This window comes from Pieris rapae, chromosome 14 (assembly GCF_905147795.1).
Source record: "Pieris rapae chromosome 14, ilPieRapa1.1, whole genome shotgun sequence".
NCBI lineage: Eukaryota > Metazoa > Arthropoda > Insecta > Lepidoptera > Pieridae > Pieris > Pieris rapae.
In genome coordinates, this window is record NC_059522.1 from 3,225,802 (window position 1) to 3,250,198 (window position 24,397).

Below are 24,397 nucleotides of genomic sequence, written 5' to 3' on the forward strand. Positions count from 1 at the left end.
GGCAGTGTGATTAACATCAGATGAGCCTTTTATGATTGCCTTCTGCCCTATAGAAAAACATTTTTAAATCGAAACACAAAGTACCACTTCACGATTTGAATATGTATAATACAATACATTTTTTGGCGAGTGTGCCAAGTTCGATTCCATTTTTATACAACCGATAGAAGAATTATATCTACAACAGTGTAACGAATATTGTTTAAGTAGAGTCAGTAGAGTTAATTTCATTACGTATTTGACTACTACAATATTACTATGTTATTAAGAACACAAATTAGGACAAACACCTAACAAAGAAATAGACGTATTTTAGCAGTAGAATCGTGTATAGAAAAATGAATACCAGAAGAATACTTCGTATATACAATATTTAAAATGATGGGAAAAATTATGTTTGCTCTATGGACTAAGGTAAATAATAAAAAATATATTTTTGGAGTCTGTTCAAGACAAGTTGAGTGATTGAGTTTCTTAACGTGAACGTAGGGCACCTGAAATTATTAGTATTTTTATAGATACTTTAAAAAGCATAAAGTCATAATTTTGCAATAATTGTAGTTGTGAAACGGTTATCAGTGTATCCACATCCTCTTAATAAAATGTGAACATGTGATAATGTGGGCGCTCTTGCGATTTTTTTATGTCGGACGTTATATACAGTATCTACTTTTTTAGCTTTTAGAATAAAAAGTATTTATGTAATTTCGTTTCAGTTACGTCAGTTGTATCGCCGTAATTCGAATTCATTATTTTTACATTAATGTTTTTAATTCTATGTATTCGTATTTCGTACTCTAAAGGCTAACTTTATAGATTTTTGTCGTTGGGAATGCGTTTGCCCATGCTGCATACTTTGTTCATAAGAAAACGATTTTTAGAATTACAAAAATTCTATTATAAATATATTATATACTTACGGTCTCCAACATGTGGTTTACAATATAATATGACACATTCGCCAAAGTTCACGAATCAATGACCCTCGTATGAGGTTACGCACCTCGTCCTGATGAAAGTGACACTTGATATCTATTGTCCTTTAATTATCTTAGTTTTTGGTATTGAAAACTTTTTTTATTATTTCACGCGAAAAGCGTTTTTAGTGCAGGTTCTAATATACTGAAGTAGAAAGACAAAGGGTACGTTCCAAACAGAAACAATTATTGTCTGGAATCGAAACTAGTGTATTTTACTGGTGTAGGTTCTACAGGTTCCTATGCGCTAGAAACTGAACAAGTGCGGCGGCTATTATATTAAAGTTAAAACGTTCTGTAATTAATTAATGTTAGCGTATTAATAACCGTCGCCGTCTCGCCTGTAAAGCCTCCCCTAGAATCAATTAATGTCACGCATAACGTTGATAATGTTCTTACAAACATCTTTAGTGACGTATTTGTCTTAATAGACAGAGCATATAATTATTAGGTATGAACGACAACATATTTTTAGCGCCTGCTTTTAATTATTAGCAAAGATGTTAAATGATTTCATTGCAATGACATTTCCAAATTTATGTAACCTATTTTATATAGTAGAGGAAAAATGATATGTATACGTATGTTTGAATTTCGATGACAAAATCGGCTAAGATGTAATGTTATATTTTTATAGCTTAATGCTTACGCTCGTGGAGATGTTCAACCGATTTTTTTTTCTTTTTAATTGCATGAATTTTGCTTTTATCGTGTCCTAGATCTGTCCACCATAATTATCAATGAAACATACGCCTTTTAATATTCCTGTCAATTGAAACAAATGTTGTATAAGAATTGTAAAACCGAAATAGTTTTGTTCATTACATAATCACTTAACATCAGGTGAGCCTCCTGCCCGTTTGCCTCCTGTTCTATACAAAGAATGTCAACGTTCACATTATCAAATACATCGCAATCAATATTTAAACTTTGCACAAAATTCATTAAACTTATCATATCGCAATCGTTAAAAAATAATGAAACCAAGATGGAATCAAAGATTTATATTGTGTAACACAGGTTTTTTGTCGACGAACAGATTGTCCTAAGGTCTAGTAAAATTATATTTTTAAATTACTAACGACAATTTATTACTTGTATGTATATATACTTTAAGCTTTACAATTTAATTCATTGACACGTTTTTCGTTATTATTCTGGATATTTTTAATTATTACAAGTTGGTTCCATATCATAAGAACGTATAAATTGGTTCATTTCCTTCATTTAAAGCATAAAATTATAAAGGAAGTGCTCAGTAACATTGATTTAAAAGTGTAATTAGTCTACAATATACATAACCTCATTTACAACTATAACGAGTATCACATAACGCATATTTGCGTACTTTTACTAACTTACATATTTCAATTAAACACTTAGTTATTTAACACTTTTTCCAACTAAACTATCGGCACGCTAGTAGAGGTTTTTCTTACTACAAAATTTTTAGTGCAATTTACAGCTTTCTTATTTGTTTTTGTTTCCAAATGTAATTAATATTTGATGCTGGAGTTTTTCTTTATTTGCCGGTCAAATCAAACCTAGGAATATAGATGGATATCAAAGCCGTTTGGTATCTGTATATATTTCTAGAAATATGTCCAAACTACGTATTTGTAAGGATTCTGTAACCATAAGTGCTTCTGAACAGAATTTAAGTATAGGAAAGCCCCCAGTAGAGTTGATGTATTAATGCCAAATATTGAGTATCCGTAAGCCAATAAGAACAACACGTATTTTATTTAGCTAATCATTATGTACCATTAACCATATCTGTGCTTCTTCCATCCAAAAAATGGATCTTATGAAATTATATTTTCTGCAAATCCAATTCAGAATATAAAGTTACATTTATTGGAGCTACCAAGCTCATTGAACACTGCCGTGTAGACGCAAGCTTTACATACATTTGTGCAACGCCGATAGCTTATAATTCTATTTACAAAGAAAAAGCTCTAAGTTAGCGTCTAGGAATGACTCCAGTTTGAGGTAGCTAACCGCTTGGCACAAAGCACATTTAAATTGTCTAAACCCTATACTGACTACCTAAGACTATTTATGTATTTCATTAAATTAAATACGACAATTACTCCCATTATGTCGGTATATCCTTCGTGGTTTGTGTTTGAAGAGTTGCAGAGATCACTGCGACAGTAGCAATATCTGTAATAAAATTAAGAAGAATTAATACGAAGTACAAATGTCATAAGTGAAACTTCTTTGGAAATTAATTTTTACTACGTCCACATCTTCGCGACGTTCGGTAAAAATTTTACGCCCTCAAGTTTCACTTCAATAAAAATTCATATTTTAATTCTTGAATCGTTCTAGTCCGATATGATTTTATTTGTATAATAGCGGTCAGAACCTCATTTTGACCATATCTTTATTGTATATATAGTATATATAGGTAAAATTTATCATTTGCTCTTTACTAGATTTTGACAACACTTATAAAGTGTATAATTACTCAGTTAAACAGCTTCCAACCTTGACTATATCTACATAGTTCAAGACATTACATTATTACTTGATCGTATGATAAAGCTATTGCGAACATATTGTTTTATATAAAACAATTCCTTTCATGAAAATTGCAATTAGTATTGTGTCATGAAATAAAAAAAAACAATTGAAAGATGTAGGAGCATCGCTAATTTTGTAACTAGATATACACATGTAAATACAAATAAATAGTAATAGGTATTTATAAAAAGAAATGCAGTGTATTTTTATGTAAACGACCTTTCGAGTAGTGTTGGCAACCGCATAGTTTATATTCGTCAGCGTAACCTTGCATGCGTGACCTTCAATGCATTCGCACATTTGTTTGCACCTTTACAATATTAGCACAGACCATATTCTTTTATAGCCCAAGGGCCCTAATAATATCGCCAATATATTTCTTAGGATGACGGTGAAAAACTAAAATCTGTTCTAACAATTTTTTATCATAACTATATTCTTAATTACTCACTTATTGACAACAGCTTTATCTCCTATATTGTCGGACGTACAACCCTCTTCGTAAGCCTCCACAACCTCAGTCTTCGGAGACCACTTTCCGTTCTTGTAATCCTGGTATTCGTTCTTCTGTTGAGCGCAATCGCGAAGGACGGCGTTTATTCTCACTGAAACCATAAGTCAATAGATTATATTTTTATGTTTTATACAATTTAAATCAACAGTTGTTAAGTTAGTGATGCACATACAGGAGAAAATTTCTTAAGACACAATAAAATCTAAGTGACATAATTGGAATCACTTCGTTAAGTTAAACGTTTGAACAGCGCGTTTGCTTAGCGCCCTTTAAACACTTCTATGGGTGTTTGTTTGTCTTTTAACCGCAGTGTTAATTGCTTTCATCGCATCATATGTTTACACTTATTTTACTTACGAATCTGTATTGTTATGCGAGCAAAAATAATTTAAATGCTTCTTTTATAAAATATATTATAAAAGAAGCATTTAAATAAAGTTTAACAAAATAAGGTTAAACAAAATCCCTGTCTTTGATGCATAATGGTTAAAGATAAAAATTTCTTTCAAATACTCTTCTGTTGCCATTAACATAATTCAATATATTATATAACTAGTACTAACTACATGTATGCTATCGGCACTACTCACTGACCTCCATTCTGAATATCAAGGTAGAAGTCCTTCTTCATACACATTGTAGAGAATGGACAGTCAACAACGAATTTATCTGAGTAATCGAAGTGAACGCAAAGTCTCTTCGTTGTGTTATAATATTCCCCGGGTTGGGGATTGATTAAACATTGGTAACATTGCAGTGCAGATACACCTGAAAATTAAAAGACCAGTTATGTAAAAATCGAGTTTTATCACACAAATAGAATTTTTATGGACAAGAAATAAAATCATTTTGTGAATTTGGTTTGACAAAAAAACATCAATAACGACTTAAATATTCACAAATGAGTTTTAATCATGTATTATAATATTGTTATTGTTATTTAACTGTTGGTGATGAATCACAGAGCTTTGCTCCTTGCGCCCACGTTTTGATTGTATTACGCATAGGCGGACATGCTGGAAGAGCATTCTCAGAACGTCCTCTGAGTTATAACTATAAATAAAGGTTTTGCTTACGGCATTATTAGTTACCGTAGTCTGAAAAAATAACTTAAAATAAAAAGGTGACAATACCATCTAGAAGGCTACGTTCAATTGTCTATAATATGAAGTTATATGATTTATCCGTAATTATTGTAATTAGTTCGTGTTGTTACTGTGTGGATGTTGATTATTATGATGATGAAAATTTTGAAGAAAATAAATATCGTTTAAATATTAATCAAACTGTTGATCGTAGATTTGGTATCGAAGAAGTAAGAGTAGATCCAAACATAACAAATCATGACAACACTAATGTATCAGTTAAATATTCAGCATATTCTACGTTGGGTACACAGATTCATTCAATATCTAATGAAAATCCCATAGTTCAATATTATCATTCACGTGCTAAATCCATTAATAACGATTCTTTCGTAAAAAAATATTCGAAATCAGTATCGAACTTTGACGTTTTTGAAGATTATGAGTACTTGTATGATGATAATGCTGAATCAAACGTTTTGCGGTATGATAACTCGTCCAAGCTATTTCAAAAACAAACGACTATTAATATGACTAAAGCTCAAAAATTAAAAGAACATGCTATTAAATTTTACAACCTAGGACCAGCAGCAGCGTCGGGTGTATTAAATGATATCCCAAGAGATAATGATGAAAAAGTATGGTATGTCCCGGAAAATTATCCCTGTTGGGAACTCCCGCTTTTGTACGGTGAATTAGGACAAAGAATGAACACCTCTGACGTTTTCTTGATTTTCGGGGGACGTTTGAAAAATGTTTTTGATCCTGGCTATAATGAAACCGTTTATAAAACACCCAGCTCATCAACCAACTATTTACCCAATCGCTGGTGTGGCGTCCTACCTTGTTACGGAGACCACACTCTTTGTCTATTTCCAGGCGATAATTTATCAAAATTATGCGAGAAAGGATATAATGTACAGGTCCCGTCTATTTTAGATCAAATTGCTTTAGTTAATACCATAAACTCGATGAGAAACAGAGTTGCAAGTGGTGAATCAGATCGATATTCGCACTTGCCTCCGGCAGCCAACATGAAAGAAATCACTTATGATTACGATTTGCAAAAGGTCTCCGAAGCTTGGTTACGTCAATGTCTTCCGGGACCAGCACCTTGTTCTGCGCTCGATGGTGAAACAGTATCACATTTAGAATGTACTAAATATGCAGATTATTGCTGTTTTAGAAGCCAATCTGCTTTTCGTTGGTAATTTTGGTAATGTTACGATAGATATCTAGTAGTCCTTCTCTCGTATAACTTAAATCTATCTCGTTTCTCTTACAGTACACCTAAAATGGAATGTTTTGTATCACCTATTATTGGATGTCTACATGTATGGTTTTGGAGTGCTGGAAAAAATATTAAACAAGCAGATATAAAATGCGGTCGTACGTCTGTTAAAACCTTTAACACTGTTCAATTGCTTTGGGCTAAAACGTTAAAAATAGGATGTGCTTATGGAGAAAGGAGCAATGGAAATATCAGGGTGGTATGCAATTTTTCACCAGGAGCGCCATTCTTTTTAGAGACAGGGCTATATTGTGGCATTATTGTTCATTCAAACAAAATATTGCCTGGCTCTTTCGGGATGAAAAAAAAATTCTTAGCTTCTTTGGCAGTATTTTGGGATAATGTAGATCCGACTGAACGAGATGTGTATGAAAAATCTGAATACAATTTGTCTAGTAACATTAAGGGTATTGATAGCGTTAACACCATATGGGGGGTACAGAGTTTGAATAAAATATACAACGAAGGCTGGGTGCGAAAATATCTAGGTAAACGAAAGAATGGAACAAGAGGAATGATCGCACGTTTAGTAACCAAGTACACTTTTGTGGATGAAAGTGAAGCAAGATGTGATACAAATGAGTCAATGTATATTGCTGGAAAGGCTGGTTCGCTTTGTATGGAAAGAGGGCGGAGATATATTAATCTGTGTTACGAATTTAGAGATCCTACGCCAGGGTATAGATCTCTGGCTGTAGCTGCACCTATAGCATTGTTTACTCTTATCCTCTATGATTTATTTAGCGGTGTTGTTAGACAAGCTAACTAGATAAACAAGAAATATAAATAATTTAATGTAATTTTACAATCGCATATAAAGGCTTGAGATTATAACATTGTCTTAACAAAACAAGAAACATATAACAACTGAAATCAGTCTACGAAAACATTGAAAGAGACAGGTCAGTAATTTTGCATTTCACAGGCACGTATATGTAAATGATGGATGTGGTTAGGTCCTATTATTCCCATATTTACTAAGCGTATGAGTCACCCCCTCAACCGCATCATTGAATTACAATTCAGATGTTGTTCGTGTTTTATTTTATAATATTATGCGCTGTTATCACGTATGATTCAGACCTATTTTTACATATGAATGAGGTAAAAATTTTACGTTTACCTTTTTTTTCGATTATTTACTTTTGATATTGGTGTCAAGTTGAAATAAAGAAAGGTATATATTTAACAAAAATTATGGACATACTTGACACAATTTACGCCCCTGTAATTATTATAATTCATTGTCACAATGAATACTGTTTTACAAAATAATTACAGGAAATCTATTCATTCCCAAGTATGTCTTTAACTCTCTATGGTTGTAACGGATTAACTTTAGAAATTAAGAAATCTTTATTTTACTCTTTTAGCCTGGTATTGTATACTAATCAGACATATAGCATGAGGCAAAAAATCCTCTTATGTTTCAATGTTTGTTTTATTACCAGCTATGCAAATGTTGTTGATGTAAAAACTTCTCGTATTTCTGGATTGAAAAATAAAAGATACTCTTTAGGCATTATTTATATTTAAATTTTAATGTAGCTGTTCGATTTATAGAAGTCTACATAAGAACTAATATTTTGTATATAAACCTGTATTTATTCAAGGTTAAATACATTCGAAAATTATACTTTGTAAAACCTTAACGTGTCGTCACTCGTCAACTATGTAATTGTATCTTAATTGTGATGCGATATCTTTTTGTTTTGATGTTAAGGTCAAAGACTTCCTCATTATCAGGAATCTGTTCTATGGAACTTGCGTTACCAAAACTATTATTCACGATTTCAATTAATTCTGATGATTGCATGCGTCATTCTTCGTCTTCTATGTATTTATAGGCTAGGTTAGCCAAACAAAATTAATTTCGATATCCAATGACATTATGACAATAATTGTACCCAGGATCATCGGTTATGGCTACTTTTACTTATATAGATTTCCAACTCACCACTGATTAAAATAAGAGATTTTATTTCTCCCAAATAAAACCTAAGGACAACTTACACGAGAAAGCTTCTGATATGTTCATATTAGTAGTGGAATCAACCGTTATATTTTAATTGGTTAAAACAATTTATTTATTTATAGCCTTATATCAGAATACAAAATATATATACATTATAGCTATTGTTTTTGTTAATCTACGATAACTGATTCATGGGCAAAAGCCTCCCCCATTTTTATTAGTGTTAAAATTTAAATTTGAAAGGACATGACAATCTTCGAATGTTCTGGCACTATTGGTAAGTATATAGTCGATCTCATTTTTAAAGCATTAAAACAATATTAAAGTTTAATAAATCACTTCAAATAAGTTCCAAGGTTATATTTCACGGTACAGTGCAAAGTATACTAAACAAAAGCCTACCTGTTGTAATCAGAGACAAAGTCACCATGGCCAGGTATTGCTCCATCGTCGATACTCGTTCTCACTGTGTCGGCGCCGTGTTTGGTCCAGTTTGAATTTGTGCAACTCTGCAGCTCATATAACGCACCCTATCGTTGATAGCGTCCCGTGTTCGAGCCTGAAATGCATAATTTTAATCTATTATTAATTAAAATAAATAAGTTATTGGATTTTTTAAAGTTCCAGTAAGTAAAGGACTAACTATTATTACGTTAAAATTATTTTAATCCCGTTAAGATCATTTTTGTAAATTCATACTAATTAGTATTCTTTAAAAGTTAAAACACATTTCCTTACTTTATTTATAAATAAATGTGTTAAATTATAAAAGTATTTTGTTATTGTAATCTGTTTATGCCTAGATCGCATCTGTCAAAACGTGCGTTGTCTTTATGATGATAAATTACAGCAATTCGACTCAACGAGTGAATCTCAAGGCCATGACCGGCTCAAGACTTTCAATGTTTTACATAGCGAAACAGGAAAGTATACAAATGTATTTAAAAAGAAAAAAAATATCGCAAAACTTTTCGCAATTTATATTTCCAAATTATACAAAATCAAACTCTTATAAATAATCAAAATTATTTATTTATTAGTATAGTATATAGTTTCAAACGATCTTCTTTTGTTCCGTTATATGTTACCTATTCACTTCACAATAAAATATTACTATCGCTGTTGCGGTAAATAGCTGCTAAACTAATTAATTAATACCTTCAATTAAAATTTTAATGGATGAAGCAGTGAATAAAATGCATATATTATAATGTTTAAGTAATATTATTTCCATAATGGAGTGACGCTACTATACGACACTGTATTGAAGGCACAAACCGGGATATATTTTCTGTTTATTATTGACCACGATTTGGCTTAGTGTTTAACGCATATAACCTGGAGGCTTTGGTTTTTACTTCCGGTGTAACTATTATAAAATAATTGAAGGGATATACAACGTAGTTATAAATGCATTCTATTCGTGCTCCGATAGTCCGACTACAATAGCGAATAGAACGATTTTACATTGCTATTAATATCCCACAAGCTCCAAATTAAAATTCCAAGTATTCATCTTAGGGTTCAAGTTCGCAACAACCGAACTAAAAAGAACGATGAGGCCTTAATCCGGTTTTAAGAGACTTGCGTAATCTTTTTTTAATACTTCGTATACAGTTACGTCTTATCGAGGTATTTCGAAATTTTTGATTCAGAGGTGTTTAGTAACTTGATCACTTATAACAACACAAGGCTCTAAAACAACCAGAATACTTGAGTAAAGTAAATATTATACGCGTACATATAAATGATAATTTTGACGTTTTAATACACCTAAGCAAAACTTCGTTCAATTTAGACATATACAAATATGCTTAGTTTTTTGAACTCCTTAATAAAGAGGTTGAGATACACACTGTCACTTATGTAGTAGTGTAAAATATTCGAAAATGCCACTTTCTACCGATATTACCTAATTTATATATTATCCATATGTATGCTTGAATTTATTCTTGGAGGACTTGGTTCGCATATACTTTTAAATGGTATGGACCATTTAAAAGTATATGCGAACCAAGTCCTTACATACGATCACAAAGGGTCGTATCTTCTATACAACATAATATCTTAGTGTCGTGCTGAGGTTCGTCGTGAGGAAGAGTCGCTAGCGTCACATAAGTGACACTATATTATGTTATTTTATTGATTCGTGACTTCACTCACCTGATTGCCTTGGATTACCTAACAAATTTGTATTCTATCGCTAACCTTCTTAACCACATTTTTGAATATCTTTTAAGATTTGTTTCCTATAATTTAAAATATTGTTTTCTGTGTTTTAAGGTTCTTCTCGATTATACAATTCTATTACCTATATCACTATAGATGTTACATGTACAATGGATTTCCGGATAACAGATAATAGAATAATTAATATCCGCAGTAAAACTCTAAATATGTTTTTCTTCAAAATCGATGAATTAGTACTAAATGGAAATTGTTATAATATTTTAAGTGTAATGTTTAAAAGTTATATGCGTGTACAAAATATTTGTAGTCAGTTAACCGCAAGGATGTAATGATATAGATTGTTTTGGGATATTAATCCGTATAGACATAATTAAAAATTAAGCTTAAATCATCTTGATATCCTTTATTCTAATTGGCTGACAAAACCCTTTAGAAGATCAGGCTAATAGTATAATCTTGACCTTATAGGTAAATAAAAAAATACATAAAAACCTAGACGCTGAAGCCTACAGAAAAGTCAATATCAGTCCCTCTTTAGCAGCGTAATATGAGGGTAAATTACATATATAGCTTTATTGCAAGCATGTGTGGCATGCGATGTGTATATGTAGGCGTGAAACGTAAACCAAAATTTTTCACTTTAAATCCGATTAACGGCTTATGTAATATAAAACAAGACGGCAGGCGCTGCGAACGCCTATTTAAATTCGTATTTAGGCAATTTATTGCGTATTTTAATTAATGCGTGAGGCTTAGAACATGTAATCGGTCAACTCTCTGCTAAACAGTAGTTTTTTTTGTAAATAGAAGGTTTTTTTAAAGGCTAGCAACGTACTCGCAAGCCCTCTGGTATTGAGAGTATCCAAGTGCATGACTTACAGATGCCTTCCCGTTTGCCCCTGTCTATAAAAAAATGCGATTTCGACGTGCGTCATTTTAAAATGAACTTGTTAAATAGTAGTATTATTTGTATTATTTTTACAAAGTAATGCGGCTTTTGTAAATATTTGACCTTTATGGTATTGTATATTTATATGACATTAAAAACTCGTTATTACTATTAAGTCTGGAAAAACAAGAGACGTTTTGTTTGAAAAATAAAAATGCGTAAATCAATATAACGCAGAAGCTTATTAAGCAAATATTTGACATTTCGCCAGGACAGGTGATAAATCTCCCATAATGTTTTTGGTGACGTTTACAACCATCAGATAACTGATATTACATGAAGTTATGAATGACGAGTGTAATAAATTTCGCAACAATGCTTGTTAACCGTATTTAAAAATTCTCGAAGTGAGGATTAATTGCAAATATTGATGTGTCAGTTACATTACTTAATTACTGGTGAAAAACAATAATGATTCCACGTTAAACAGCTTAATAGAATTTTACTTGATTGACTTACATATAAAATTATATATGAAGACGCAAAAATTTCTTTAAAGCATGCATTTTTTCGCACTCTAGTACTTTATTTAAAACAACTATTAATGTCCTAACTCTTACAGATTGACATTGACATTACATGACAATTTGTCATGTTTTGTTTTGTTTTGCTTTGCTCTGTATCATATTTTTATTAGTGAAACCTTTGGATACATCCAATGTGTTTTAAGTTTTATTTATAATTTTTTTATTGTAAAGATGTATCTGTTTTGTTTCCAAATAAATACAATATACTATTATTATTCATAAGTCCTATATAACGAATAGTAGAAAACATACTTATACAAATTTTAATTATCATATGATACATTGGAGTTAACGAGCTATTCAAACGTAGCGTCATTATTCCAAATTCCTATAAATCATAAATGTTAGTATCTATTGAATATAGAACAATAGTCAAATGTGGTGATTGAAAACTGCTGACCTGTCGAGTAGTAATTTTTCACAACCAGGTCACTCGGTTCATTAGATGTGCCAAGTTCCAGTTACAACATTTTTGTAATCAACAATTATGACGCTGTATTTCTTCTACTCAACGGCCATTAAGAGATTGAGATAATCAAAGAGTTTATAATGCTAATACGTAACTACGAGGAGTGTATACTTTTTAATTTCATGCCAATTTAACAGAACGAAAAGCCATAAATACTGCTCTGTATATTTTGTTTTAAATTCAGTACATTAACGACGTAATAATAGAAAATATTAATATTATCCTTAAATTAATTATTTGATCTTTATAAAATTACATGAGAACCGAATAGAAGATAGAATAAATTTTTAATGTTTTAAGTAAGTCCGAATATCGAGAAGAAAGACAATTACTTATGTATTACGCAAAACTATAATTTTAAACTTTTTAACATAAATACTATTGAATATGTACACCTGTGAGTACTACAAGCAGCTAGAGGTCGATGGGTTTGTTAGCTTTAGGTGTGGTTTAGACAAGCTAAAACCTATTGAGCAAGCACTCATAATATGTTCAGGAATTTTGAAATGAACCTACTAAATAATATTATATTTATCATTCTATTAAATTATCATTAAAAATAATTTTGTTCTACAAATACGTACTGTGGCGTATCGGCTGCTTAAAAAATTGTGTTTTTCTTTTAATAACTTTGTTTAGTTATTTAAATTGGTAAATAAATAAAATGATAACTTTGAATTTTAAATGATGTTTTTAGATGTAAGAAATGCTTTATCGACTTAAAGTAAAAACACTTTATTTCAAAATGTATCACTCAGACACTCACTTTACCTTACGATTTAAACACAAAACGTTTCACTACTACGTTGCGAGTATACGAGTGACTCAGTGCGTGGCTAAGACTTCACTGGTCCAACAGCCAACTGGCGTCTTTGCAAGACCTCTGTCACACTACGTAATATCGTGTACTTGACCGTACGATGGCTAAGCAATTTGAACCTTGCTCGAATTAACCACATTTTGTGTACTGGCGTCTCAGTTGCTTTTATGTGTATACAACATTTTTGCTTAAATACTATAGATTTTTAACAACCTCGTACATTTTTATATAAACTTATAGATATATAATTTTTCGTCTAAGACTGATGTTTGTATCTGTTTCTTGTTTCTTTAGTAGTAGTAAAGTAGGTGCCTTTTGTACCCTCTTATTTTCTGTTTCCCAACAATATTTTTCCAACACAATATAAGCACTGCTACTACGCACATAGAAGAAAAATCTATCTGCTGTACAGCCGGGGTTCGTTAGCACCACCTCAGAATTGAGAGCTGCACATAGCCACTGCAAACACTGGTCTGAGCTAATAAAAGCCTTATATCTATATCTATACTAATATTATAAAGAGGAAAGGTTTGATTTTTTGTTTGTTTGTATGAATTGAATAGGCTCCGAAACTACTTGGCAGATTTGAAAAATTCTTTCACTGTTGGAAAGCTACATCATTCCTGAGTGACATAGGCTATATTTCATTTTCAAAAAAATAGGCATCCTTACTAAAATTACGATAACATTAACATTTGTTTATTATTTGATACAATTCTAACAGATGGCGCTGAGTTAAAGGTAGTTTAGTTTAGGTCCGTGTCGTGGTACCAACGTTTCACATAAGTTCTCCTACGGTTTCCCTTGATTAATTTACTACTATGTAATATAACAAAAACCTTAGCCACAGCAACGCTTGGCCGAGTCTGCTAGTTTATGATAAACGGTTATTATAATCAATTAACATATAATATAATAAATTGTTAGGTACATTCTTAATCCTTTATAAATAAGATATAACGGATGTTAATGATGTATAATAGTTAATTGTTGTTTTTCACTGGATTTTTTCCTTGTAACTAGCCGGGAGTGCAATTTATCAATTCAATCCCTGTGGGGTCCACGATGTATAGATGCAACAAGAAAAACATATGCAATCTCAATTAGTATATTTAGTTTATAGTTCCATGTTACTGTTTTTTCTCTTTATATCGAAATGTATTTAATATATCATTAATTGTAGAAGATGATTAATCGTTCCTTAAAATCATTGTTGCATTTTGGACAAGTATTGTTTTTATCTTAAGATTTATTTACTTATAAGATGATATTTAACCTATATTCCCTTTGATATTTCTATCGTTATCGATAAATAGAATATATTTAGTTATTGCGCCTAGTTCGTGGTTTTAAGAACAACATGGGGTTTTTGCTATAAATACAAAATATTTGTTGTACCTAAAATAAAATAGAGGCGATATATCGCAGTTCATATAGTACAACACCAATGAAGCAAATACTAAGTTTCATAACATGTAATTTATACAGTGTAATTAATCGATTCATTTGTGTATGTCTATTGTTGATAACGTTATGTAACCGTGAAAGTATACGATTACCATTCATCACAACAATGTGTCCGACTGCATTGTGTGAGCTGAATTAAATCAACATGCTCCAAACAAAACATTGATTTATTTACCGCCAAATATTCTGGCAAAACATGCAGAATGCGTAGGTACCTTTGCAACACTAAATCGGAAAGAAATTGCTCGATGCAGTAACCCTGTGTCGTATGTAACCAAAGTGTTTATTATTATCTATTTTTGTATTATATATTATCCAAATAAGTATGTAAATATAATGTTCGAAATTTTTGACGTTTAACTTTATGCCGCGTGAAATTTGAGTTAAGACTTTTGAAAGGGTATCAAATATTGATTCTAAATAAATTTTCATGCTAATCTATCAAAGTGAAGTCTTTCATGACTTAATATGTAAATTCAGGGCGTTCATTCAATTTTTTTTATAGAACAAGGGGCAAACGGACAGGAGGCTCACCTGATGTTAAGTGACCCCGCCGCCCATGGACACTCTCAATGTCAGAGGGCTCGCGAGTGCGTTGCCGGGCTTCTAAGAATTGGTATGCTCTTTTCTTGAAGGCCCCTATGTCGATACTATGTACACTACAGACAGGGAACCTCTATCAGGAAATATGGTACAAAGAATAGCAAAGATAATAATTGATCCAAGACTCCAGAGACAGATAAATGCTAATATAAGTTAATGCAATTAATTGCTAATGCCAATACGTTGACAAAGTGTCAACCGCTTCCGTTACCTCACTCGCATCATTGTTTCCTATGTTACCCAATAGTTGAGTAACTGTGACGTGAGAGATTTTCATAATTTTATTACGAACAAATATTATAAAATACGTGAAGTTTGACCTCGTTTACAATTAGCGCAGACTGCGCAAAATTGCAGTAGCTATTGTATTCACTATGGCTTAATTGTCCAGCGCAGGATTTTTTACGCGTCGAATTCGTAGTTTTCTCGATATCTATATAAAAGTCTGTTTTGACATGCGTTGCCCTTGCCCTATGAGGTTTAAAACTTTAGTATAATTAACAAAAATATACCGTAACAAATATCGTAGTTATAGTTTTTTATATAAAGTGAATTCCGAAACCATACGCTTTGTACTAACATGACCAAACCTAGGTCATGTTAGTACAAAGCGTAAATTGATTTTGAAACGTGTTTTTATCTAATGTTCTATTTAATTACTTTTTTCAAGTCAAAAACTGAATGTTATCTGAGTTTGCGTCCACAGTTCTGCATTCTTCATAAGATTTGACTAAAATGCTATTCACTTACGAGTCATTGTTTACCTTTTCTGGTTGGGTTTGGATGGTTTGAATTTTTGTATTTTATACACATTTGATTGGTTTTATATCGCACTCTGTAGCTCTATACGTAACACTAGAAGCCTCAACTTTTGTAATGTTAAAGAACGGTGAAGGAAAACCGGCTTGCCTTAGACCAAAAAGTCGACGGCGTGTGTGAGGCACAGGCGGCTGATCACCTACTTGCCTATAAGATTGACAAATGATCATGAAACAGATACAGAAATCTGAGGCCTAGACCTAAAAAGCTTGGAGTTCCACTGATTTATTTTGTATTTTAAATTGAAACTAAAAATAGAATTAGACTTTTTCTAGCTTATTCTTAAAAGCTTTGACAGTAAAAGCGTCTTGTATTATTTATCTAGTGACTTTTTACTGCGCTAGTAGTAGGTCAAGAGAAACTCGAGTGTTCAAGAAATAATGAAAAATGTTGCCTCGAGCGCTTTGCTATTCAAAACGTAAAAGAAAACGATGTAACTCAGTCAAAGGATGTTGTGTAAGCTTTATTTAACAGCGACGTAATTTACGTAAAAAATAAATTTAATCCAAGTACCTATTGGAGTCTGAGCTAATTTAAGCTCATTTATTTAACATAATTTTACGGTGTAGGCTCGGAAAAAATATCGTATTTTCCTATTATATCATAATTATCACCTCCATTCCCCATATTTATAGTTATGATATTCGAGAAAATTTATCTTTTTAATCTTTAAGTTCTTCAGTTAACAGATATTGTCAACGCCATGTCTTCCCGGGGTGAACTACCACTCGAGCTGGCGTTACGTGGACGTAGTGCCTCCATTGCCACAACGCTGCTACAGCATTGCGCCGACGCAGATGCAAGAGGTCCCAGAGGACGGACCCTGCTGCACAGAGCCGTGGATGCGAGGGACGCGTTCTCAGCCAAATTTTTGGTAGAGAATGGTGCTGATCCAAATCTATCGACGAAGTAAGTTCTAATTTTATTGACCTTAAAGTTAAGTGTCAAATCAAAATTTATTTATTCAGTTTAGATGCGACTTAAGGCATGCTTTTGAATGTCAAAAACTTAGCTTATGAATGTGTAAGGCATTGGCAAGTTTTTGACATTCATAAGGCATGCTTATGAATGTCAAAAACTTAGCGTATATACGCCTACAATTACTAGTCAATGATAAATCATACAGGGTTTTGTGTTCTATTAAAAATGTAAGCGTATTAAGAATAGTTTTTAGTCAAATTACGAATGACGTGTAAATAGTTTTATATCGTTTTCGTAACGAACTCAATTTTAATTAATGTATTTTGTGAATTTGTTAGTAATATTAAAACTGAATAAGCCTATGTAATTTTCGAAGCCTTGACCTTATGCGGAACAAGTTGGCGTGTTCTTTCGCAACGTATCGAGTTAAAAAATTATTTGTTGTATATAGCAAAGAAATGTAACCAGTTCCAGTTCTTTCGTAATTATCGGAGGTTAGGCAATATGAACATGAGCCTATTTCTAACCCTCATAAAATTCGCAAAAGCCTAATGGAAGATTATGTTTAATTTTTGTTTTCCTAAGCCGCTTCGAATGACCGTGAAATTATTAAGAATCTGTTTTGTTTTTGACGCCTATTTTTTAAATGTTAATAACCTCATTTGAATACCTTAAAATTCTGCGTTAGTTCGAAAACAATTTAAGCGACTAATCGTTGATTAATCAACGATGTTTTATGGTTTTTATAAGACATAACATACATTATTACATTAGCCTCAGAGGTTCAGAATTTAGATACTTGTCGATAAAAAGGAGTGGCGGACAGTTTGTTGCTAGTTCTTTTAGTTTGTTCCACTGGCACTGAGAACTGGCACCAAATGCAAAAATGTAGACATTTAATTTATTACGGGACTATGCTGCACTTTACTAATGCAAACCACGCGAAACGTTTTAACAGATATAAAGTTTTTGTGATAATTAAATTCGTTTTCGTTTGGGAATTTACACTATCTTCATTATCTGCCGTAATTATATAGAGAGCTTCGTGTGTTCTTCAATATTAAAAGCATTATTATTAGAAGTTAACATAGCCGGTGTCACAACAATGATTTGAATGAACCAAGCTTTGAAATTTGCAATGGATTTCTTTTTGTGAAATCTGACACTTGATAATTTAAAATATCACACTTTGAACGATGTCTAATTTCCAATATACCAAGTTTTATTAGCAATCTCTGTAGTTTTTGTTCGTTAATATTATATTTAAGCTTACAATAAAAAGCAATAAGTTAATATTCATATGACGCAATGTTACTACGTTTAATTGATACTAATGAGCCATGTAAATACAATTTTAGTCAAAGGAATTTCACGATTGGTTTTTCCTATCATCTCTTACAAATACATTTAACCGTGTCCTACTTAAACAGCTTAACATATTTTGCTGAATTTCGATATACAGATATACTATAACAAAAATTATAAGACTTAAAATTTTTATTTTTGAATTATGGTTCAGTGTTTGTTTACCACTTTGGCATTAGTAATACGAATGGAATGTTTACAAAGGTTAAAATGGCACCGAGAACTGACTTAATTTAGTTATTTACGTTCAAGACATTTAAATAAATAGTAAAAGTATTGATTAGAAAATATATATTTTTTTGTTATTTTTTCGTTTATTTCGTTATACTTACCGCCGTGACTTAGTTATGAACACACGATACCTAGGTACCAGATTGTATTGTTTATTATTGGTCGTCGTTATTTTATATTTTATTATTTGATGTAATAAATTATAAATAACAAAAAATCTACTCCAAGGATCCTAAGTCGTACTGATTCGGAAATACTACAGGGGGTTCCAAATAGAGGTCGTGCGCGGTATGATCTTCCCTAAATACACGATCTGAAATTACGGACCTCCAGTGGATACGGGCGATCCTATTTGATATTGGTTTTCTATTACAGAGAAGAAGGCGAAACAATATTGCACCTTATAGCTGGTCTAACTGCAAGTTCCTGTGATCCGGAGACGATGGAACAAATGGTGGAGATAGCTGCTATAGTTATTCAGAAAGGCATAGATATAAATCGGCAAAATAGAAAAGGATTGTAAGTATTTTTTAATATTGCAGATAAATTGTTATTAATTAACTGAGTTTTTAGTCTTTTGCTTATACCAGAATCCCATCCAAGTCAAAATAAATAGTATTCAGCCCAGCACATTGAAAGTACGAATTTAATTAAGAAACTTATTTATTGCCATTTTAACAGGTTTTATTATAAGTCTCATACTTAAGGAATCTCCTACCAAAAAGAAAAATCAAGTACACCTTTCAACAACAGCCAGAAATTGATTGTACCTGAGTTTCTGTAACAATTTTTTTTTAATCGATTCTAATAATGCATGTAAGTTGAATAAAAACTACTTGATAAAAATTGATTCCAGTACACCTCTCCATCAAGCGGTAATAGCAAGAAGTCAGCAAATATTCGATCTCCTTCTAAAACAGTCTAATCTAGATACAAACTTAAGAACGATCTCTGATGAACACCCACCTCTATACTATGCGTTGGTAGACGACCGGCGTGCGTCTATATCTTCTAGTGAAACACTGGTCATGAACGGCTCAAATCCTTTCGATACGCCTGTCACAAACAAAAACGCGTTTACGGAGGACCCCTTGGAGGGCAAGACGGATATTATTGAGAGAGGTTTTGCTGCAAAGTTGTTGGAGAAAGGGTGTCAGGCGAATCCCTTGTATTCGAATACCGGAGATAGTCTGCTCCATATTTTGGCTCAGGGATGGTTTGAGGTTAGTATGTTGAAATAGTTGAATGTTTTCCTGAAGCTTCTGAATTTTCTTGGTTGATTTATATAAAGTTTATTAGATATTTTTGTTAATTTTAAGTTTATATAATCCTTGTGTATATAATGGCCACGAATAAGCTCCGGTATCCTTTGGCTAAGAAGTAAAATTACAAATTTTCAACCCATAATGAAGTGCCTATAGAATAAACTAGTTTATATTTGTATTACATTTCAGGAATCGGCGGTATTTCTAGCATCTAACCTGAATGGTGATCTGAACCATACAAACGAGGCTGGTCTGACAGCCTTGCATGCAGCGTGTGCAAATGGATTAACTAGATTAACCGCTACATTATTAGAAAATGGTGCTAGACCTAATTTACAGACAGCCTATGGAGAGCACGAAGATACAGTGTACAGGTAGCTATGGAATATGTACTTAGGGTGATATTCAGGTTCTTAGCGCTAGCAACACCCGTCATGTCAGTTTTTAGTACACATGTGATTTTTTCAATAGTTTAGATAAGTCAAAAGAAACTAGCGACCTTACAGTTAACTCTGCTTCATATGATGCAGCCTGAAATTCCTGTCTGTTTCTTATTTTTATATCTTATTTTTATTTAATAGCCAAGTAGGTGATCAACCTTCTTGCCTATTAAGACATGCTATGTTTTTCACAGTAAATGCATTTAGTCTATCATAGGTGTGATTCCATATGAACACAAGGATGAGAGTAGTACGTTGCAACAGGTATATACCACCAAAATTAGAAAACATAGTTGAGATTAAAATGTCGTAGGTTTACTTCTGTCTATTACATGACTATTTTAAATCACCAAAGTAATTGGGGCCGTTCAAGTATTAAGTAAGCAGATTGTCTGCAATTGATTTCCTCTCTTTCTCTTGTCAGCTAAAGTTAGCAAAGCTCTCATAAATATAAAAAGTATTGGCGTATTTTTTTGTAAGAATTCTCGTAATCCCCAAATAATAAAATCAAAGACAGTTCTTTAATTTTATTTTTCTCTAACCCTACTGTGTTAACGTATACTTGAACGACTCCATATGTGTTAATTACGTATAACTATTAAAGTAGGTAACTAACGACACATTATTATTATTTTTACAAACTTATTTGGATTTGATGATTTTAATTATGTTTAATATAATTCGGAAACGATAAATAATCTAAAATTATTGTTTATTTACACCTAAATACGCGTGTGAAACGTAATTCATACGAGTGTAAATTTCCGCATTGTTAATTGTTATAAATCTATTAATTTGCACTCTTGTACGTAACATTTTGCTGTATCGTATTGCATGATTGATTATGCTTTCGTATAATTTCCTATTTGTACTTCTATGAAAAACGAAAAAAAAATTAATTTAATTAAAAATATACTGAATATTTCAAAATATCTTGGCAAACGTGTACCTCAAAAGGAATAATTAAAAAATATTTACTCAATTATTTAACAAAATGATACGAAAAATTTAAAAATTAAAAAAAAACTTTCAATGAAGAATATTTAATTTAGTATTGGCATTTTGCCTAATTATAATTGGGTCATACTTCAAATGAAGGGACAATAAAAATAATACAGATTTGGCGATCGTACAACATTTAAAGATGACTAATTTTATCATCTTAACGATAAAATTACGTTCAAAAATGAAAAACAAAAATACTTCTCATAGTTTAAGACAACATTCTATGCAACACAATATCTTTATCAAAACTTTAACGGATATAAACGAGAATTTAAAAAAAAAAAATGAAAGAATGAAAAAATTGATACCTCTCTCACTCTATTCGTATGCTTTAACAGTACACACCAGCGAGAAATGTAATGCCAAGATATTTTTACGGCTATAAATTTTCTACATGCAAATATTTATTTTATAGATGTATATAATATTATTTTTTTCAGGCAGACTCCCTTACATCTGGCGGTACTTAATAACCACGAAGGTTGTGTTCTAGCTATCATAGATCACAAAAAATCACTAGATAAGGAAGATTCCTCATCAGACCGCTCTAGTGTTATACCAAATCTGAATTTGAAGAATTCTGAAGGGTACACGCCGATTAGTCTTGCGCTCACAGAAGGTAGAATCATTTTTTAAATTAATTATAAGTTTATAATAATATATAGCTTCAATCCGGTAAAATAGTGTTTTCCTTCAACGGCTTTGTTTTTATTGTTGTAATAGCGTTACAATAGAACAATAATAACATACTCGGGCCCTGCGCATAACTCTTTTTCTTTTTAATGTTTGTATGTAGGTTAGTTGGTGTGGGTAATATAATGGAATTCTATCGCATTAGTTATAACTGTAAAGATAGGAAAATTTAATGGAAAATAAATAAATAAATAAATAAAAATGTTCGGCTACACTGAATATATTACCCGTATTCGTACTACCAGAAATAAAAAAAAATGTATTCTTTTAAAAAGCGTAATATTAAAATAATATTAAATTTCAGGTCACAAACATCTAGTAGCACCATTGATAGAAGGCGGCGCAGACCCCAACATACGAAATGGAAAAGGGTTCACATTACTTCACCAAGCTATTGTTGAAGAAGACTCTAGGACAGCAATTTACTTACTCGACCACGGTGCTGATATGAATATGCTGTGAGTTGATTTTTTTTATATCTAGTGGGTGCGTTGCCGGCCTTTAAGAGGAGTACGCTCAAATTTTGAATTGTTGCAGGTCGTATCTCTCAGATTTTTCACCTCTAACAGCTTTATTTATTATTTTATTGTGTTTCCAGTCAAAATCTATTATACATCGAAAGGACTACTCATATTTGGTCGTAAAAACCGATAGTCGTAACAGTCGATGACGTTGTCATTAAGTACCTAATACATAGAATTCAGTCGTGAACTTTGATTTTGTTCAATACAACCGATATGTTGATCAAATATTTTTGACTGTACTTTGTAAATTAAATGTTTTAATATGCGTCTACGGGTCACATAGTTCATTCAAATAACTATGTAACATGCATGTGTTTAAACTAAAATTATGAATTAGACGCAGAAATTTGTTTGTAATAGGATTTCACGTACGTGAATGAGGTCCCAACGATTGTTCCAAATATGTGATCGTTAGAAAAATTCTGCGAGATGCATATTTTATGTAAAAAATAATAATAATGTAAGAACAAAATGTCAGCACTTCTACTTCATAACTTTTTTTAGAACTGACGCAGGAGAAACCCCACTTCAACTGGCTATCCACTGTCGCCTAGGCTTAGTGGTGGAAGCATTATGCGTACGCGGAGTTGACATGAGCAAACTCGACGCTAACGGAGTACCTCCTCTTTGGGCCGCACTCGATTCAGGACAGGAGGAAGTTGCTAGTGTATGTATAAATTATATTAAGATTTGAATATTAATGTTCCTATACTAAATAAATTGCTGTTTATACATAATTGTAAAATAAAATCTATTTATATTAACTTAAATCTCTGAAAGTGAAAATAATATCCTCATTATCAAAGTTGGCAAGCGGGAACCACACAATTATCGAGAGAAAAAAACATGGCAGTTTTTTTTCTCTTTTTTACCCGAAAAGCCTCACAATCCTACTAAAATGCTAATAGTAGTCAGAATTACATGCCTATACAGTATACATGTAACATATAATTAACCTGATATTTTATATTAAATAAAAAAAGTGCGTGCCTACAAATTGCACAGGTCAGAAGTGAATCTTCTTTGTAAATTAATTATTACTAAGGTAAACGGTCCAATAGATGATCATGTACCATTATATTATTTACACTGTATATGTACTAATGACGGTGACAACGACACGACGTTATGCGACAGAATTTCCATCTGAAGTTTAACACTGTCTGGATAGTTTTGGTTCGTCTCTTTCTATTAAATTGTACTTTAACTGTGATAAAAAGAGACAGTGAATTTAACCTCAGCTCAGAAATTACTCAGTTTACCCTATAATTTTTTTTTTCGTGTGGGCAAGGCAAAACACAAACCTAAGTTGAGTAACTTCAACTTTGATGTACAATGTATAAATTAAGTAAAGTTACGTGGAGAAAATATCTTTTTGTTCCCTTGATATTGGTCAGTATACTGAGATGATTTTTTCTAATACAGATTCTCGTGAGAAACGGCGCAGATGCCGACTGTTGGGGCCCTGGTCCTGATGGCTGCATGCAAACACTACTGCATAAGTAAGATTAAAAACCAATAAAATCAAAAGTGGCTAAATATCGCTAATTTTTTTCATTGGCTCGTTTAAAATATGTTAGGTTAGGTAAGTACTGGCATTTTTTTTATGATGTTGTTTTACATACTGTAAGGACAATGTAAAAATGGAGGAATAGAAAAGTGTAGTTTTTTTTTAAATTTGTTGTGGTTCATTGAACCCGTATTAAGAATGGATTTATTTTATCTGAATAAAAATATA

General features: G+C 32.0%; 2 protein-coding genes across 4 annotated transcripts in view; one reads left to right on the forward strand and one right to left on the reverse strand.

Annotated features, from left to right (window-relative positions):
* Positions 1-24,397, forward strand: part of LOC111004379 (rabankyrin-5) — a 38,689-nt gene that overhangs the window by 9,534 nt on the left and 4,758 nt on the right. Inside the window, exons 6-13 of the mRNA XM_045631151.1 lie at positions 16,898-17,124; positions 19,108-19,251; positions 19,589-19,955; positions 20,187-20,371; positions 21,883-22,061; positions 22,440-22,593; positions 23,164-23,326; positions 24,085-24,161. Of these exons, the coding sequence (XP_045487107.1) occupies positions 16,898-17,124; positions 19,108-19,251; positions 19,589-19,955; positions 20,187-20,371; positions 21,883-22,061; positions 22,440-22,593; positions 23,164-23,326; positions 24,085-24,161 (1,496 nt within the window). The remainder of the gene's footprint in view (positions 1-16,897; positions 17,125-19,107; positions 19,252-19,588; positions 19,956-20,186; positions 20,372-21,882; positions 22,062-22,439; positions 22,594-23,163; positions 23,327-24,084; positions 24,162-24,397) is intronic.
* On the reverse strand, positions 1,967-13,410 carry LOC111004380. Of its 3 annotated transcripts, none has more exons than XM_022275387.2 (5): positions 13,278-13,410; positions 8,774-8,930; positions 4,615-4,788; positions 3,958-4,111; positions 1,967-3,143 (listed from the first exon to the last, which is right to left on the reverse strand). In XM_022275387.2, exons 2-5 carry the CDS (start codon positions 8,817-8,819, stop codon positions 3,023-3,025), a joined length of 495 nt encoding a protein of 164 aa, XP_022131079.1. In that variant the 5' UTR covers positions 8,820-8,930; positions 13,278-13,410; the 3' UTR covers positions 1,967-3,022. The 3 variants fall into 3 exon arrangements, with proteins under 3 accessions (XP_022131079.1, XP_022131080.1, XP_022131081.1); XM_022275388.2 differs by having other exon boundaries at positions 13,273-13,403; XM_022275389.2 differs by lacking the exon at positions 13,278-13,410 and adding an exon at positions 13,091-13,172.

Excerpts from the sequence above, each read along its gene's own strand:
- LOC111004380 (XM_022275387.2), bottom strand. The coding sequence starts at position 8,819 with ATGGAGCAATACCTGGCCATGGTGACTTTGTCTCTGATTACAACAG. Across the intron at positions 4,789-8,773 it reads TTTGTCTCTGATTACAACAG|GTGTATCTGCACTGCAATGT; the intron begins GTAGGCTTTTGT and ends TTTAATTTTCAG. Across the intron at positions 3,144-3,957 it reads GATAAAGCTGTTGTCAATAA|ATATTGCTACTGTCGCAGTG; the intron begins GTGAGTAATTAA and ends ATTTTATTACAG.